A 17,504-nucleotide genomic window follows, 5' to 3' on the forward strand; every position below is an offset into this window, starting at 1 on the left:
AAAATTATATTAAACTTCTGAAAGTTTTCAGCAGAACCCTGAAATTTTCCTTCGGCTTGCTATTTAGATGAAACCCGCTCCTTTTGCCCTCCACCAAGCTGACCCTGCTAATCCAAAACCATGTCATAAATGACTGCGTTCCCCTGCTGGCTCTCAAACTCTTTTAAACATGTCTTGGAAGATTCTCTAAGTCTCTTTCTCCTCTTCATAAAACAACAAGAAGTTCATTAAAATGTCAGAATTCTGTATTCAGCTATCCCTGACCAAGAGGGTTCCCCCCGCCCACGCAATGTACAAAAGCACATTCCTAAAAGCATATGCATTAAATTATCATTTTGCAGTCACACAGATTCAGCATTTATTTTTGGCTCTTCCCCCATTCTTCTTTGTAGCCATTTTTGGGAGCCGTCCACTCCGACAGTGCAGCTCCTGTTAATACTGTTGAGTGGCTAAGGCTGCAGGTTCCACAGGTTTCACCCTCTGCCTCCTGACTTGGTGCTACATTATTATGTCTCCATCACCTTCCAAGCCTCTTCACCCATCTTCCCTCATTTGGTTTAATGAGTGTTTAATAATGATCAGTAATTTACTGTAAATTGAGGCTGTCGGGCATTAAATTCTAGCCAAAAATGCCAGGTGTTCCAAAATTTGTGGTTTGTTAGGAATGTCTTCGTGCTCTGTGACCTTAGCAGGAAGATTTACGATGTGATGTCCTTTTGGGCTCTGCCAATTAGTGTTTGTATCTAAGTTAGATATGCGTAGACAATGAAATGAAAGTAACACAGATTTCCCATGTGAAGGGACTGATCTGAAATGAGGAGGCCCTGAGTTTTGAAGGAATACTTGAGACGCCTTCTGGCCCCTTCGCCTTTGTCACTGACCTGCACTCACCTCACGGAGCCTGAGATGCACCATCTAACTGTCATAATTGTCCTGCTTCCTCAGCCAGTGGTGGTGAAAGACATAGGGAAATGCAATTAAGTCACGGTTAGCCGCTGAGTTAACCCAACAATCGTGCTCCATGACCAAGTCCCCTGGACGACACCAGATCGTCACTGGATTCTACCATGGGGACCCGACTTCACAGTTCAGTGGGAAGAGAGATCATGGCTGTGGACTCTAAAGATGTGAAGTGAGGGCTAAGAAAGGAGGCTTCTCAAAGGAGGAGTCCTCTTTGGACAGATCCTTATCTCAGCTGATGACCATTGAGTCTGTCCTGGTTGTTCCAGTACCTAAATGCTTCTCAACTGATTCGAAATGGCCACTGCCCCCAGCCCCTATGTGCCGCACCTCCCTGACCTCTGACCCAGGGGGCCCCCGGGTCCCTGCCCCAGCCATGGGCCAGCCTACTGGTTGGCCCCCGTGCTACCCTGGATGAAATAAGACTCTGGCCCCATCCTCACCATCCTCAAAGCTGCAGTTCTCCCCACAGTCCGTGGCCTCCTCGTCGATGGGGTACGGGGTGGTGGTCTCTTCGCTCTTCACGGTGGGTCCCAGTGTCTCTACTGTGGGCTTTGAGTCTGCGTAAAGGCAAAGGAAGGGAAGTGAATGCTGTGTGATAGGCCCGTGTTGAAACCCAGCAGGAGGAAGATTCCAATACTGTCTCCTCTCCAAGCCTGGGCCTGCAGAGAAGGAAGGAAAAAGGAAAACCAAGACAGACAGAGAGACACACACACACTCCTGAAGTCACTTCTGTGTGCTGTTGAGGAAGTCAGGACCACGGCCTAAGTTGTGGGAGAACAGCCCCAAGCTGCAGAAACAGCAGTGACAGAGGTGCACACACAAACCCACCCTCTTTACTCCACAGCAGAGGCCCCAAGACCAGCACAAAAGGCCCCGCCAGGCAGTAATGACTGTGGGTAACGATGACCCCAGGCAGGGTCCAACCATATACTCTGTTTAAGACATCAGGTGATGCACCGACACACACAGTGAACGACACCCATCAAAAATGGCTCGAAAAAAAAAATCTGGGTAAACGAATTGACTCCCCCCCGGAAAACACCGATCCGCGCACGGCCCCTCAGGGGGCCACTGCTATGTCTTCACGCCCCCACCCCCGCACCCTGCCTGCATAGGGAATAGGCCTTCCCTTCTCAGCCTTCTCGGAGTCAGAAGGAACTTTTTTGAACCAAAGCTACCTGGGGGCCCACCTATTACAAAATCATCAGGCACAATGGCCGAAGCCAGAGGAAACCCCAGACACTGTTGTTCGTGTTTGCACAAAACTGGATGGGAAAGAATACGGGCTCAAAGGGACTCAGACTCATTTGGTGGAAACCACTAGGGGCTGTGCCTTTAGGTCAGGGTGTGGCAATTTCAAATGCTTCTTGAATGCAAGCAGCTGCTGTAAGGAAGGATGGCCAACTAGGGTTTGGGAGAGTAAAGGGTGGGAGAGAAGGGGGCGGAGGGATCCTGTTCGCCTGGTTTAAAGGAGGCCACCAACCTGACTGGCTCCAGCAGACTCCAAGAAGCAGTGGCCCAGTGTGGCCAGATCTTGCAAAAAAAAAAAAAAAAAACCCCCCCCACCCCTGCCCCAGGAAGCAAAACAATCCCCATGGAAAACCTCCAGACTTGTCAATGTTGGCAACTTATTCAAAATACTACAAGTAGCATGTGACCAAACCTGGCTGGGCCTGGGGGCAAGCAGGCAGTTGGGACCTGCTCTCGGTGATTCATTCACCCATCCATTCACTTGTTTATTAGCTCACGCCCATCATTCATTCAGCAACCTTTATGAACTGAATGAAACTGTGAGTCAGGCCCTGGGTGGGGACAGAAGGAGTTCTGGTGACTGGTGTTCAGGCCCACGTGTTGTGGGGTGTGGTCTCCATCCCAGAGCTGCCCTCCAGCCAGACTCCCTGAATAAGCCCGAGCACGGTTCCGCCCCGTTTCTATGTGGTCCCTTTGCACCACTGTACGTGATCAGACGCCTTTGTCAGGCATCCTTCAGGATACTGGTTAATAAAGCCAGGAGCCGAAGGAAATGGCTAAATACACTGAACAGCTTTTTCACAGTCGACTTCCCATCTTTCTGCTACTAAAAACTAGACACATAACCTTTCATCCTTCCCTTTGCCGTGTCTGCCTCTTGCTTACCATAAATAGCAAATAACCTCAAAGCGTCCTAATTTGTAAGTTCGAATTTGTCACTGTGTCATAGAATCTCCAACTCTATTGTAAAGCAAACTACGGGCAGCCAGGCAAGGACTAAGCATCTGAAACACAAACGAACAGGTGAAGCACCCCGTCAAATTTTTTAGCTGTGGCAGCTCAACCCAGCCCATTATTTTCCCTGTTTTCCTCTGGGGGTAGGAGTGAAGAAGGGGGCAAGGATGAGTTGCAGAAATGAGTGGAAATCTGAACAGCAGAACGCCACATAGCCTGGGAGAGCCATTCCTGGAAATGTTAGGTAGCAGAGGGGGTGACCTTGTGGGCGGGGAGAGTGTTAAATCCAGGGGCGCAGGGGGCTGGCGAGGCAACGAGAGGGCAGGGTGTGTGACTGAAAGCAAGGAGACGGCAGCCGGCCTCCGTGTCCACTGTGCTTGTACTGGACACTGAGAGGTAACTGCCCATCAAACTACAACACTCCGCGGCAATTGAAACCAGATGTCAGAGACTTCAAAGGGAAGGAGGCTGGACAGAGGGTAACAAGCCCCTACTCTGATCTTCCAAGGAATGGCTGGGAGGACTTTGAAATGAGAAACCTGTTGCTGACCATCGCCTGTGTGATCAGGGCCAGCTTTGGTGGAGGATGGGTAGTAAGAGGAAACGGCCATTAGCAGTTGTCCAGCGGGTCATAAAGCGGGCCGCCTGGGAGAGGCGTGGCAGGAGGTGCCAGGGATGGGAGGGAAGTGAGTCAGCCCCCAGTTGGCTGAGCGGCTCTGGTAAGTGGCTCCTCTCTCTGGAACTCAGTTTCCCCATCTGTGAGAGAGAGATTGGCCTGGATCTATGATTTTTTTCCAAACTGCATGTCACCCTTGTTAATAGGTTGTGGATCATTTTAATGGGTCCTGACTAGCATTTAAAAATCTGGACTATAATATTTCAGGCTGCACTCACGTGGTAGAGATGAGCACTGCTTTAGGAGGAAACTTTTGTTTCAGTCACTTTTACTTGTTATAACAGGCTTACTAGGTGCCAGGCAGCAGGCTAAGTACTTTCTATCCACTATTTTATTGACTCTTCGTAACAATCCTGGGTGGGGGGTGTACATGTACCCCAGTCAACCCCATTCTTTAGCTAAGATAACTGAGATGCTGAGAGGTTAAGCAGCCAGCGATCGCAGAGGTAGGACTTGAGCTTGGCAATCTGTCCCGAGTCCAGGCACTAATACTATATCTCATATGCACACACACACGTGTGTGTGCGCTTGTGTGTGTGCATGCCTGCTTGTAAGTCAAGAGGGTTGTGATATAAATTTATTCTAAATTGAATGATGGTCAGAAATGTTGGAAAGCCACTGGCCTGGAAGCCCCTACATCCCCTGCATCTCTAACCCTCTGATTCTGGCCGTAAGAAGCCAGCTTGGGTCACTGTTGGAGGGGCAGTTTTCAGCACCTGCAAGAGGACAGGTGACGCACACTCAGCAGGCTGCAGGGAACCGTGGCCTCACACCGACATGATGGGGAGTCAAGTGTCTTCCCACTACAATGTGTTCATTGGGGCTGCCTTCCATCCAAAGGTGAGAAAGGCTAATTTGGGCCCAATTCCCAGCCTGCGTGCCTCGACGGGACTCCCCCTCTGCGCCATCGTAACGGGCACACAGGCAGCACTTTTCTCCCTGGGAGCCCAGAGCACTTCTCCGACATGCCCTCATTAATCCTTCACAACGCCCCGCTGGGTAAGCTGCTGACAGGTAAGGCACAGACAGGAAAATGGAGCTACCTGGGGCCCTGGCGCCCCTGCTGGCACTGGCTTGGCAGGCGGTGAGCAAGCCCCAGCTCCTGTGAGATCTGTGCCAGCGCTGCCCGGGGAGGAGGGCAGATGCCCACAGGTAAGGTGGGGCCTGATTTGGAAGGATGGGCACTCCCCGGGAAACATGAAGGGTGGGCATGCCCAGTGGGCCTCATCCTCGTTCAGGAGAATCAGGTGCTCCCAGGGCCTGAGCATGGGGGAGGTGGGACGGAGCGAGGCTCCTGTGCACACCGCATACTGGGAAGAAGTCCTATTCCCAGCAGCTCCCCCGCACCAGGGTCCCTCCTGAGCTCATAAATGCTTTTTACAGATGTGGCTTCGAAATGAAAATGCAGTCTCTTAGCCACTGACATCTGGAGGCCAGATTCAGACATAAACCGATTACTTTATTATCATGAGGGTTTTTTTCTTCCCTAAATCAACAGCCACAGCCCTCTGGCCTGAAGAGTCAGGGTCTAATTGAATTTGGGTAGGTGGCGTGTGGTTATGATTTGTTTTTGAGAGACTCGGGTTGGAGGACTGAAATGGGCCTTTAAAAAAGACAAAGCACATCCCTTGAGAAACTGTCCTGAGTCCAGAGTACCTGTGGTCTGAGGTACCCATGGTCTGAGGCAGAGCTTGGCAGGATCCAGGGCGGGTTGGGGGGTCTGCCGGGTTTTGAGCTGATGGGATGTCACCAGCGACAGCTGCCCCTCCGCCCTGTCCCCGTGGAGGTCTGACCTCCTCCCGGGGCATCCCAGGAAGCCGAGGTCACAAGACCCTGTGAGTGAGACCGCAGTGGGAGGAGGTGAGACTGCAGTGGGAAGAGGACCTTACCTGTCCAGCCACAGCCCAGCACCTCCAGCCGCATCCCGATCCCCGCTGGCGACCACCGCTCAGGGTAGACCCGCACGTACTGCGCAGGAACTGGGTCGAACCTCCGGATGTCGGGGGTGTCGTAGTGCATGTTCCCTTCAAACAGCTGCAGGGGAGACAGGCCACCCAGCCCTTCTCAGCAGGACCCCTCCTCCCCCCTCACTGCTGCCCCTCCTCCCCATGCCCCTCCCCACCCCTCACACCAACCAGAAGGCAGCAGCAGAGCTGATGCATGGTCACCAGACATTACAGTCCAGGGGAGCCCCACTCTCAGACCAAGGCTTTTACTCATTTAGGAGGTAGTTAGGGTCCCAGAAACATGGAAAACAGGGCACAGATGAAAGCGGTAATTGCTGGGTTCTATCTTCTATTCTGGGATTGAAACTGTGGATTCAGGAAAGAATTAGGGTCTGAATGAGTCTTAAGCGGGATTTGGCTAGAGAGGAGAGAAGGGGGTTTACACTGTTGTGCTTGTTCTGAAGTTCTCAGTTTATCAGAAAAAGAAGTTCTTTCCCTGATGCTTTAGTCTAGATTTAAAAAGTCCCAGCTTGAAAGCCTAGATTTAGAAAGTCCCAGGTCACTGAGAGGCTGAAGGGAAAGGGACCAACCCTTCTCTAGGCTAGTGACAACTTCCTCTGGTCACACATTGATGGTCCAAGACGGTGTTCCCTGATCCCCCAGCCTTCATCTAGTGGAAGAAATTTTGTTAAAAGAAACCTCACCTAGAACCATGCTACATAAAACTGATGCCTGTGGGGCTGCCTTGGCTGAAGCCAGGTGGGGGAACCAACCCAGAGCACACCCGAGCATCAGTGATTTCGGGGAATGTTGGTGTGCAGGTGTGCCAGGGCCTGTGAGTCACCTCGTTTTGCAGGATGCTCACAATTCCAGAAAGGGGGCCACTGTCATGGGGAGGGCAGGCTCTGATCCTAGCTAAGACCATCTCCTTTCCCAGGCCCCCAGAATGGTCCGGAAGAGCTAGGGTCAGCTGTCCCTGGGGAAGCCTGTGGTCCAATTTCTGCTCCATCTGCTGAAAGTTCCAGTTACCAAGCCCTGAGCCTTTCCAAGCCTCTGGAATTATGAGCTGAGAGTTTACATCAGCATTACAAAACCTCCAACCCAGCCCTCACTTCTGCATTAAGAATGGAAACATTTGCTTAGCAAAGGGGTTAAACAGAGACATGTGATACCCCTTTCTTGTTAGGGGCCCTGCTCTTCTGAGGAAAACCAGGGGTAACTTAGCAATGAGGATAGGAATGTCTGGCTGACCGGGAGATTAACCTGGATAGGGACAGAGGTGTCATGTCCTCTCCCCTTCCTGGGGCTCCTCCGTGGCCCGTGTTGAAGGCTGACCTTCATGCCTCTGAAGGCAGGAGAGGGTGCACTGCACTGGCCTGCACTTTGGTCTGAGTAAATTTCCCTAGCCTCTCCCCAGCCTCCAAGTGACAAGCAGGAAAGATCTAAACAGTCAAGACCAGGAAAATACAAAGGCATGCAGTAACATTCAGAAAAACAGTTGTTTTTGGAAGTAAATTCCCCAGTTTCTATAGTTGAGCCTCCAAGAAACACATCCCCTTTGGATGTCTGGACATTTCCAGGGAAACTTTATCTAAAAGAGGCTATAGAGGGCCCAAGTTACTAGAAAGGCAGTGTTGAGTAGTGGTTAGGCATTTTGGCTCTGGAGAGAGACTCGTGTCTGAATCATGGCTCTACCACAGGTGCTCTGGGACCTTCGGTGTGACATCAAGCTTGAGTTTTGTCGTCTCTAAAATGGGAGTGACCAAAGGATCGACCTTCTAGAGATGTTGTAAGGGTTAAAATAAGGCATGGAGCAGAGGGCCGGGCACAAAGTAAGCTCTCAGTTAATATTTGTTTTATTGGCTTATAGGGGTTGGTGATGACTGTCAAGACGGGAAAGCAGCACCCCCAAATCAACCTCCCTGTTTGGGGCAAGGTTAGCGAGTCTCCAGGAACAGCCTACCTTTGGCTGCTGGGTCCTGGGGTCCTGGATGTGTTCCCAGTCCTTGCCATTTAGGCTGTAGGAGACTTTGAACTTGCGCACAAACGCCCTGGCTTCCACCGCGGTGATGCTGTCTCCTCCACGGGCCCCCTGGATGATGACACCTTTCACCATCTTGGGCACTCCCAGGTCCACCTGAAGCCATTCCTCACCCGGCTGGGCCTGAGGGATCCGGGGGAACCAGCCCGAGCGGCTGCTGACCAGGCGGGCGGCACTGGGGCTCCAGAGGTACTCGCGGGTGGAGGAGGCAGAGATCTGAGAGTCGGCGATGAGGCCAGAGAGCATCCCCAGCATGTTGGAGCAAGGGGCATCTGGGGAGAGGGAGGAAGATACAGGAGGTTCTGCTGGTACCCTCCTAACTGGAACCACCCCCATCAGCAGGGAGCTGTCAAAGAACCTGACTATCAAACACATTAAGTCAGAACTGATTTCTTTACATTTCAAGGTAGGATAGCACTGTGGTTAAGAGCCCGGACTGGGTGCCAGACTGCCTGTATTCACGTTTGCTTTGTCACTTACTAGCTGTGTGACCTTGGGAAAATGATTGAAGTGCTCTGTGCCTCAGCTTCCCTAGATCTAAAGGAAGGCTAATAGCAGTACTTGCCTCTTGTTGTGAGGGTTGTTGTGAGGATTCCGTTAGTCTACAAAACTCGCAGCACAGCACCTGGCATGGCTGAGCATCTCACATGCTTAGCCAGGGACTTTCACATCCTTTTTTGATGACAAGACACCCAATGACCCCCCTGGAGGCGGTGAGCAGGGGAGCTCAGCTGAGCACTAAATTGTCACCTGGTGATTGTTTCCCCAACTAGATGGACCCCTTCCTGGGGCTAGGATTTTACTTCCACAAGTGTTATCGCAGCTCTTTACTGCTGTTCCCGCTACCCAAAACGCCCTTCCACTTAGTCATCATCAGCTTTACTCACGCCCCAGCTTAAGAGTCACATCCTCAGAAAGGTTGTCCCCATACTTCCAGTCAACAGTCCACGAAGTCCCCTCAGTCCCTCTCAGAGCACCCTGTCCTTTACCTACACACAAGCATCTTAGTGTATGATCATCCCTGGGCTTGCATTTGCTTATTATCTATCTTGCCCACCAGCCTGGAAGTTCCATGATGTCAGAGACCCCAGCTGCTAGTTCCCTTCTCCTGTTCCTTTCCCGCTCCCAGTGTGGGGCCTGGCACACAGCAGGTCTTCCCTCAGTACACGCGCAGTGAATGAATGAGGGGAGTGTGCGTGAAGAAGCGGTACCCAGCAAGGCAGAGTCTAGAGTCAGTGTGTGTTCAATACCTGTACACTGAGTTACAGGTAAAACCAAGCCATCGGTTTACAGAGGGTTCAAAGGGGAGCAGAGCCTAGGACACAGTCCTCTTCCCGACATCACAGGAGCCCCACTTTACCTGTGACCCGGCAGCCAAAGAGCTCCAGGCGGAGGGCGATGCCCGAGTGCCAGGTCTGAGGGCGGACCCTGACGAAGCGCGTCAGCAGCGGCGAGTGCAGTTTGTTCAGAACCACCTCCGTGGCATCGTTGTTGGCTTGGAACACCTGTAACATGAGATGCGAGTCCGCGTTATTGAATTTCCCCGTGTGGTTGAGCCACGTGAGCAGTCTTTGATTGAGGGGGGTCAGTTCTGTTCAATTTTATTTCTCTCAATCCTTAAAAATAATCAGTGGGTTTGTTGTTCAGTGCTTATTTCGGAAACACCGTGAAAAAAAATTTAATTTCTCATACTGCTCTAACTTGAAAATAATGAACGGTCTTCACAAAAACTTTTGGAGGGAAGGAAAATGTTGCCTCTGGGCTTGACAGCAAAGCAGAGGAAGGGGCTGTGAACTTTCAGAAACTAAGAGAGAGGTGGGGGGAAAAAAAGAGAAAAAGTAGGGTATCCTTTAAAAATGGAGCAGAAATGTCATCTTTTAGGGCTAGCTGACCTCACTCACTAGCTTGAACTCGACTTTCCCACTTCCTCAGGTTGCAGGCATACAGAAAGATTTGCAGTGTTTTATAATTACAAAGGGCTTCACAATTGTTTTTGTTAGTTACCTAGAGGCCTCCCTGCTCCATGCGGCGGGTGAGAGGGTAGGGGGCACCATCTACCCTCATGCCCCTGTGTCAATCAACACTTTCTTGGTTCTTTCTGGTCTTTGTTGTAGGGTCAGGGTTGCAGACAGACCGTCGGAGTCCTGCTCTGGCTTCCTCTCACTGCAGTGCCCAGTCTTGTAATGAAATCCATCCCTGTCCCCATCTGACCAATGCATCTCTTCTGGGAGGAAAGGCTTTTCGGAGTAGCTTCTAATCCAAGATGGTAGGAGCAAGTTCTAGCGTACCAGATGGCCTCAATCAATAACTGCCATATGGATCTTATGCTTTTTTGTGCTCTCCATTAAAAAAAGAAAAAAAGAGTAGCTGGAGCAAGTATACATGAGTTTCTCTTGGTTTCCCTGGATAAGGATGGAGGGAAAGACCAACTAGCCAACCATCCCTCCCAAATCATACCTGTAACAACCAGGTGACTGTAAGTCTACTCACAGCCAAGGCTTCAAAGACTAGCAAATCCTCTTGGGAAGGGGGACTAGATGTTTCAGCTCACGGCACCTCCAGCGTGGGAGCTGTTTGGGCACTGACAAGGCTGGGACAAGAGGAATGGGGACTTGGTCTATTTGAATACCCTTGAGCCAGACACTGTGTAAACACAATTAGCCTACAACACCCTGGGAGGTAAGTATTATTATTTCCACTTTACTGATGAACAAACAGGCTCAGGGATGTCTGTCTGGATCTCGAGCCCTTGCCGTGTTTTTAGGCTTCAGGCTTGTGGTTTCCTCCCTTGACTCTCACCTCTTTTAATAAATCTGCAGTGTTTATGTTGGTGGCTAGGCATCATGGAGCCCGTAAGGTCCCCAAGCATGGGTGGAATGGAGGTAGAGCTGCTGTTCGGTGATGTGTTCCCTGTGTGTTTATAATCCCAACGAAGCATGCTCTGGGTAAGAGCAAAGAACGGCACGGGAGCTGAGAGCTAATTAACAACATGTCCTTTCTTCCTTAGGAACTGTAACTAGGAACTCTGCCATTTGGCAACCTCGAACCTTTGATATTTCCCACTTGCAAAGGTCAGAATTAGAGCCATTTAACAGCACCTCACTGACGGTGGGGGGCAAGGCTAAGAGACATCATACCTTTGGCAACCAAATGAGGGGAAGTGGCCTGTTTAAGGAGAGGAGGAAACAGGTGTCCCCTGGTCCACTGTACTCTGCTGAAACCCCTAGTTCCTGATGCTAAGCCCACCGATTCCAGGGGAGCTCCCCCGAGCCCGCAGGACGCCAGCTTCCTCCTCTGCAGCCTTGTTGCCCGCAGCGGGCACCGAGGCAGGACTGCCTGCCCACCCATCCCTCTCAGTTTCTGTTTGGCTGCTTCCTGCATCGTGATTGAGGACAAAGAGGGGTGAGAAGACAAAGCAAGGGAAGAAAAAGGGCCAAGAAAGCAGAAGGAAAGAGGGTTAGAGCCAGACACCTGGGAGAAGACCTAAGGAAGTGAGAGATGCCAGAACCTCTGTGATCTAATCTTGGGGAGGGACGACCGCAAGGGGGGCCTGGGAAAGCCCAGACCACGCCACGCCCGTTCTTTGGCTTTCTCATCAGCTCTGAGGAAAGGGCTGCAGGAACTGCATCCAAGGGGAGGAGATTAATCAGTTCTTCTAGAATTCAACATGAGGCAGAGGCTTTTTGTTTGTTTTTTTGTTTTGCTCTGGCAGGGAAGAAGCAAATGCAGCATTCTGCTTATTGGGGACAGGTGCTGTGAGCAGCGGGGGGCCACCACTGGCCTGTTCCCCCAGGACGGTGACGGTGTGTGGCCTCCATCAGGAGATGCTAAGGAGTTCATATGAGGTGGGGGGGGCTTGATTTCCACGTGAATATAGAATTAGAGCGTTGAGTGGATCTGAACTTTAACATGGCTGCTAATCCACAGCACACACACCACGCTGGTAATGTTTAGAAACCCAGCACGTCTTATGTGTTTTTAATACCCAGTTTTATCTTATCTGGCCCCTTCATTTCTCAGCCTTGGCAGTCAACACCAAGAAACCTTCTCTATCTTTCCCCAGTCAGGGGAACGACTGATTCTTTGGACTGTCTTGGGAGGCTGGCGGTGGGTGGGCACGGGGGTCCATGTCTGCGGGGGGGGGGGGGCTGGCCTTTGCATGGATGCGTGTGGCCTCAGGCCTTGGGTGTGCCCCCTGGATCTCTGCCTACAGTGGCATCAGTCAGAAAGGGAGATAAGCCCACAATTTATTTACCTTAGGCCGTGACCTGGTTGCTCAAATTGAGCTTCATTCTGCTATTCCGTTTTGCTCACTCTTCTGGAACCAAGTGAAGGCTCTTTCAACGTGGCCTCAAATCATCCTTCCTACGTCCAAGCCCAGATCCTTCCTGGCATTTTGTTTGCTCTTGACCTTATGTTCATGTCTACCCTCCACTCTTTGGACCCTTAGCTGAAGGAATACCATCTTATTTTTATTAAACTTTTTCTATACTTCTCACTCTGTGGTGGGCATAGTGGGAACAAAAAAAGTCCAAACACCACTGAACCAGGAGCCAGACTCTGCTGTTAATTAGCTCCTAAGTGTGGGCAAATATCTCCACCTCCCCCGGGCCCCAATTTCCTCCTCTAGTAAATGAGCAGGTTGTACCAGTTGATTTGTAAGGTCTGTTCTGGCCCCCAGATTCTAAGGCTTTCCTCACAAGAGTTTCTTATTTAGAAGTGTCCCAGGAGTGTCCACTTTCTAACAGCGCATTTTAGTTCCCATTGTCCCTTACAGACTAAGTGCTTTTGTGGACAAGTGCCGTGGATTTTCACCCCCTTCAAATAGTGCCCATAGTAGGGAGGATATAGCTCAGTGGTAGAGCACATGCTTAGTGTGCATGAAGTCCCGGGTTCAATCCCCAGCACCTCCATCAGAAAATACATAAATAAATAAACCTACTTACCTCTTCCCAACCCCACCAAAAAAAAAAAAAAAAAAGTCAAATAGTGCCCAGAACACACGGTGAGTACCCCACTCAAAGGGAGAATATACCTTGTGATGTTTTGGTTCAATCACATTTCAAATTATTAATAACAAAGAGTAATGAATAACAATACCTCAGTCCTCCCGTATTGTCTTTTGCCCAAAGACATCAAAGTGCAGTTTATGAGACTCTATCTTTAATGAAATATTAAGCAGTTTCTATCCCTCCTGACCCAATGGATGTACAAGGTCTCTATTTTTCTCCCTGCACCTCCCTATTTATAGCTGGTAAATGCTATCATATATTATACATCTTTATGAATTTCTCAATGCCTCTGTGGTTTCAGAATCACCTTTCATATGTTTTCTGATCAAATTCTCTGAGATGGATTCTTGGCTTCCAGTCTAGGCATTGCAAGGTAAGGGGCTGTGTGCTTGGGAAATGATGCCAGGAAATTGGTTTTACTCCCTAGTCCCTGCCGACTCACTCCATGACTATAGGCAAATCAATAAACCTTAGATACCTTGGTTTCTCCTTTAGGAAAATAAAGTCAATAACAGGCTTGTAGATAGACCCGAAGGTTCACCAGCCCTCCCTGCTGGCTCCTATGCCTGCGTGACACCCAGGACAGATGTTAGACTAGAAGCTTTGTCACAAGCAACAAATGGGGCTTCGTTCAACTGGGGGAGTCCAAGTTCTGAAAGCCACTGACTCCCACGTCCCACCTCGAGGCCAAGAATTTTCAGGCTATAACTTGGCAGTGAGGTGTCCACGTTGCTGAGAAAACTCAGTGAATTGTCAGCGTATGGTGCACCCAGATAGACGTATCTCAAACGTGATGATTGCATTTTAACATCTGCTTTAAAGAGCTGAATGTCGCAGATGGTGTATATTTTTGTTAATTTTAAAAGAAAAATTGTTAGTCTGGTTGCTTTATCACCCAAAGGAAACCCAGAAGTGTGTTCAAGGTGATTCTAGCTTTCTTTAGAGGTGGGGATAGTGTTGATTATATCGTAATCATTCAAAAAAAAAAAAAAAAACAAAAAACGAAGCTACGTCGAACATAAAGATTTCTGCAAGTGCACCTCTGTAAACCAAGTTTAAAAAACAATTCAGGGCACGAAGTGGTTTGGAGAATCCATTTGGTGCCTCGCTGAATTCTGAATGCAATCCAACACTTTCCAATTGATTCTTGAGACCTTTGGTTTATTTTCAGTAAGACAGCATCTGAAACCAGCAGCACTTCATGGATTTTCTGATTTGCACCTCTGGGGGAGGGGGGGGCATCTGCCAATTAAATTGGCTGCTATCCAATATCCCAGTTTGGTTATTATCTGCAACCCCCACACTTCTCCCCCCAGGAAAAGAAAATCAACATGTTTTGACCAGGCCTGTGAGCTCATAAGGAATGGACTATAATACTATGTGGAAAAAAAAAAAGAAAAGAAAAATACATATATATAACTCTGATAAGAAACATCTAACCAGAAATCATCCCTGATGGCTTCTGAGGTCATCTGTTCTCTGATTTTCACCCTATTTCTGGTCACAGCCACCTCTCCCTGCTGACCCCTTCCCTAAGTCCTCTTTGAAGGCTATGCAGTGACTCGGGCACTGCTGAGAACAGCAATGCCTAGCTTGGAGGCCTCTAGGAGGGCATTCTCTGCCAGCGCTAAATCCCCCTCCCGCAGACCATCCATCTCTGCCATCTGCATCCGGGTGCCCAGGCCAGTGTAGATGGTCCACGCCTGTCAAAGTCTTTGAGCTCCTTGGTGGAGACAGTGCAGGCTCGCGGTGTTCCTGACTGTTTAACCTCCTCAGCGGGGCAGGCCCTCATTACGTGCATGGCTTCCCACTTGAGTAGGGCTTCAGCATTCCAACTGCACACGCCTACGGAGTGACCTACAGTTTATTTCTATTTTGCTGTAAAAATCTGAACGCGGCCAGCTCCAGGGACGACGCAGAAAGCAGGAAATTTTTCAAAGACAACACAGTGCTGGAGCCCTGGGGTAGAAATTGTGCTGGAAATCTTCTTCTTCTTCCTTTTCTTTTTTTTAATAAATATTTCTCTCCACTAATAAATGTTTCATTGCATCCAAAATTCTCCTTTTCAATCTGCTTGGCACAAACACTAAAGGAAGAGAACAAAGCAGGCCAAGGAGGGAGGCGGCAGGAATGGAGGGCAGAGATGGGGAAACCAGTAGCACATTTTAAAAAACCATCTCTGAAACAAGTGCGCCGACTCACCCCTACTGCCGAACCATGTGCCAGCCCTCCCTCCCCCACCCAACACTTGCGTTTTCTCTAAAACCAGCCATCAGGGCGACACGTAGAAATAAATTGTTAATCAATGAATGCCATCCTGTTTAATTAATTTGTTGCGCCAAACAGGCAAGAGTGGGGGTGTGGGGGTGCTGCATTCAGGGAAAATGATGTTAAGGTAATGGACTTTTTTTTTTTTTTCCTGTTTGTAAATCATGGTCCTGACATTTCTCTCTTAAAACTCTTCCTTAAAGACTAAAATTTTTTGAAGCTGCTTTCATTCTAGTGACTGTGGGAAGTTAGCCAGATACAGAATCAGAAGGTTCTGTCTCATATATATATGAGAGAGAGAATTTAAAGGAGGGAAGGGAAGGGATGGAGGAGAGGGCAAAGAAATTCCCTAACCACTAAATGCTCATTTATGACCACGGTGCCCTCCTGTCTCCTCCTGCTTGACTTTGGGGCTGTTTTTGTCATCAAGCAGTTTGGCTGACGTGGAGGAGGAGATGGACGAGCAGGGCCTTGTCGTGGGGCATGGGGCAGGGGAGGCCGCTTTCTTTCTGGGGGTGGGATGTGCACACCCTCATCTGTGTATGCCTTGTGGGGCCTGTTAGATTTACTGCAGGATTATGTTACCCCCATCGAGACGCTGAGCCCTGGAACACAGCATACTAACAGGATTAGGGTTTCAGGATTTGAGACAGGAAAGCATCGGGGAGGAGAGGAGAGGAGGACGGCCCAGGGATTTGGGGCTGGAGGAGAGATGGGATAGGGGAGAGTGGAGCATTGGAGCACTGCAGGGGTGGGGGCAGTAGCAGACATTCTAACTGGGTGGGAATGTGCCCTACGCAAAAAAAAACCTCCTAAAAACACACCACCACATTATTCAAGGAGGCACCTTTAACTTCCAGGTGGGGAAAAATAGAGAGGAGAGGGTACAAGGAATGAGGCTGCTGAGTCCATCTGCCACCTGCATTCCTCTTCTGGGTGGGATCTCAGTAAACCACGGAGCAGGGAGAAATGCAAAGAACCTGGTGATCCACCTGGTGAGGTGTTCGCTCCCCTGCTCGTCTAGGGACGCTGGGTTAGCGCTCAGCCAGTGTTTTCCCAGCCCAAGCAAAATCTCGTCAACATCCCACATCCCCTGCTTATCTGCTCGGTCCCACTAGACCCTGGGCACAGCGGTGGCCTGGGAAGCAGGAGGAATTTAGCATCAAGGCTGTAAGCGCCAAGGAGGCTGGCCTCAGCGCCCGGAGACAATTCAGCACCCACGGGAGTTGGGTGAAGCCAGCCACGGGAGCCTGATGGAGAAAAGGTTCCAAGCTTATGTATAATGAAATTTTCCCTTGAGCTTTCTAAGTGGAGAGGCTAAAGGTCTGAGATCATCCCACGGCAAATGGATAAGGGACAAACTTAATTATCTAGGGCCCTGGATTTGTCTTGGTTATAATTGAGGGGGGCAGATAAACTGGGGGACTTGGATTTGGAAAGGCCATTGGCCCTCTTCTGAACACACATAACCTTGGTTAGAGGATGCAATCATATTCATGACTTCTGAAGTCGGGTACCATTACGAGCTGACGACTTGAGTCACTGTCTTAATCTTATATATGATGAACAAAATTACTACAATAAAAAGGAAAAGGGAAAGCCAGTCATCCACCAGGAAGTTGGTTTTTTTTTTTAAGTACTTTTGGAAAACTCAAAAATTTTCATCAGACGAATAATTGCATTCCTAACTGAAGAATGAGGGGGTACTGCTCATCTGAGGCAGCTCAAGGACAGGCCCCATCAGATGCACGGAGAGGTCTGGATGACTTATCAGGTCCCTTCCAGACCTACGATTTTAAAGAGGCAGATAAATATCCCATGGGGTCTTGTTACTTTTTAAACTGATAACTTGCTTCTGCTCAAGAAGAGCTCTGCGGGTCTAATACATTAATTATATCTGCAGAGAGCCTTCCATCTACAGAGCCCAAGGAGCTCTGCCAACAGTAGCTACAGCGCCATTCCATTTGGGCAGACAGAGACACTGAGGCACAGAGTTATGAAGAGAAATTTCCAAGGTCACACAGCGCATCATTCAAGAAGATCTGAAAAAAGGCCCTGCATGGGTCTGTTAGCCGACTGATTTGGGGGCTGGGGTGCTTTGATGATGTCACTCTTTCTCCTCCCTAAGTCTCTGGTAGTTTCGCAGAAGGTTTTAAATTCTCCAACAGCTCTCACACTGATTTGTTTTAATTTGGAAAATAAATATAGGGCAGGGGGTTTTTGCAGTGGGGTGTTTGTTTGCTCAGAAGGGATGTGGCCAAATCAAATGCAAAGCAACTTCATTCAACTCTACATCCTTGGGATTTGATGATGGAGCCCAAACTCCAAAGTGATGAGCTCAGCACTCAGAGCCATGCTGCCTGAGCACCACCTGCCTTTCAATCTCCATGAAA

The 17,504-nt window shown here is 49.6% G+C and overlaps 1 protein-coding gene across 4 annotated transcripts in view; it reads right to left on the reverse strand.

The window, feature by feature from the left end:
* Positions 1–17,504, reverse strand: part of NRP2 (neuropilin 2) — a 111,508-nt gene that overhangs the window by 44,881 nt on the left and 49,123 nt on the right. For all 4 annotated transcript variants that reach the window (XM_032480016.1, XM_006194265.3, XM_006194267.3 and 1 more), the window contains exons 8-11: positions 9,192–9,336; positions 7,754–8,103; positions 5,734–5,878; positions 1,404–1,520 (exon numbers count right to left, since the gene is read on the reverse strand). In XM_032480016.1, coding sequence (XP_032335907.1) covers positions 1,404–1,520; positions 5,734–5,878; positions 7,754–8,103; positions 9,192–9,336 — 757 coding nt within the window. The remainder of the gene's footprint in view (positions 1–1,403; positions 1,521–5,733; positions 5,879–7,753; positions 8,104–9,191; positions 9,337–17,504) is intronic.

This window comes from Camelus ferus, chromosome 5, assembly GCF_009834535.1.
Source record: "Camelus ferus isolate YT-003-E chromosome 5, BCGSAC_Cfer_1.0, whole genome shotgun sequence".
NCBI classification, from domain to species: Eukaryota; Metazoa; Chordata; class Mammalia; order Artiodactyla; family Camelidae; genus Camelus; species Camelus ferus.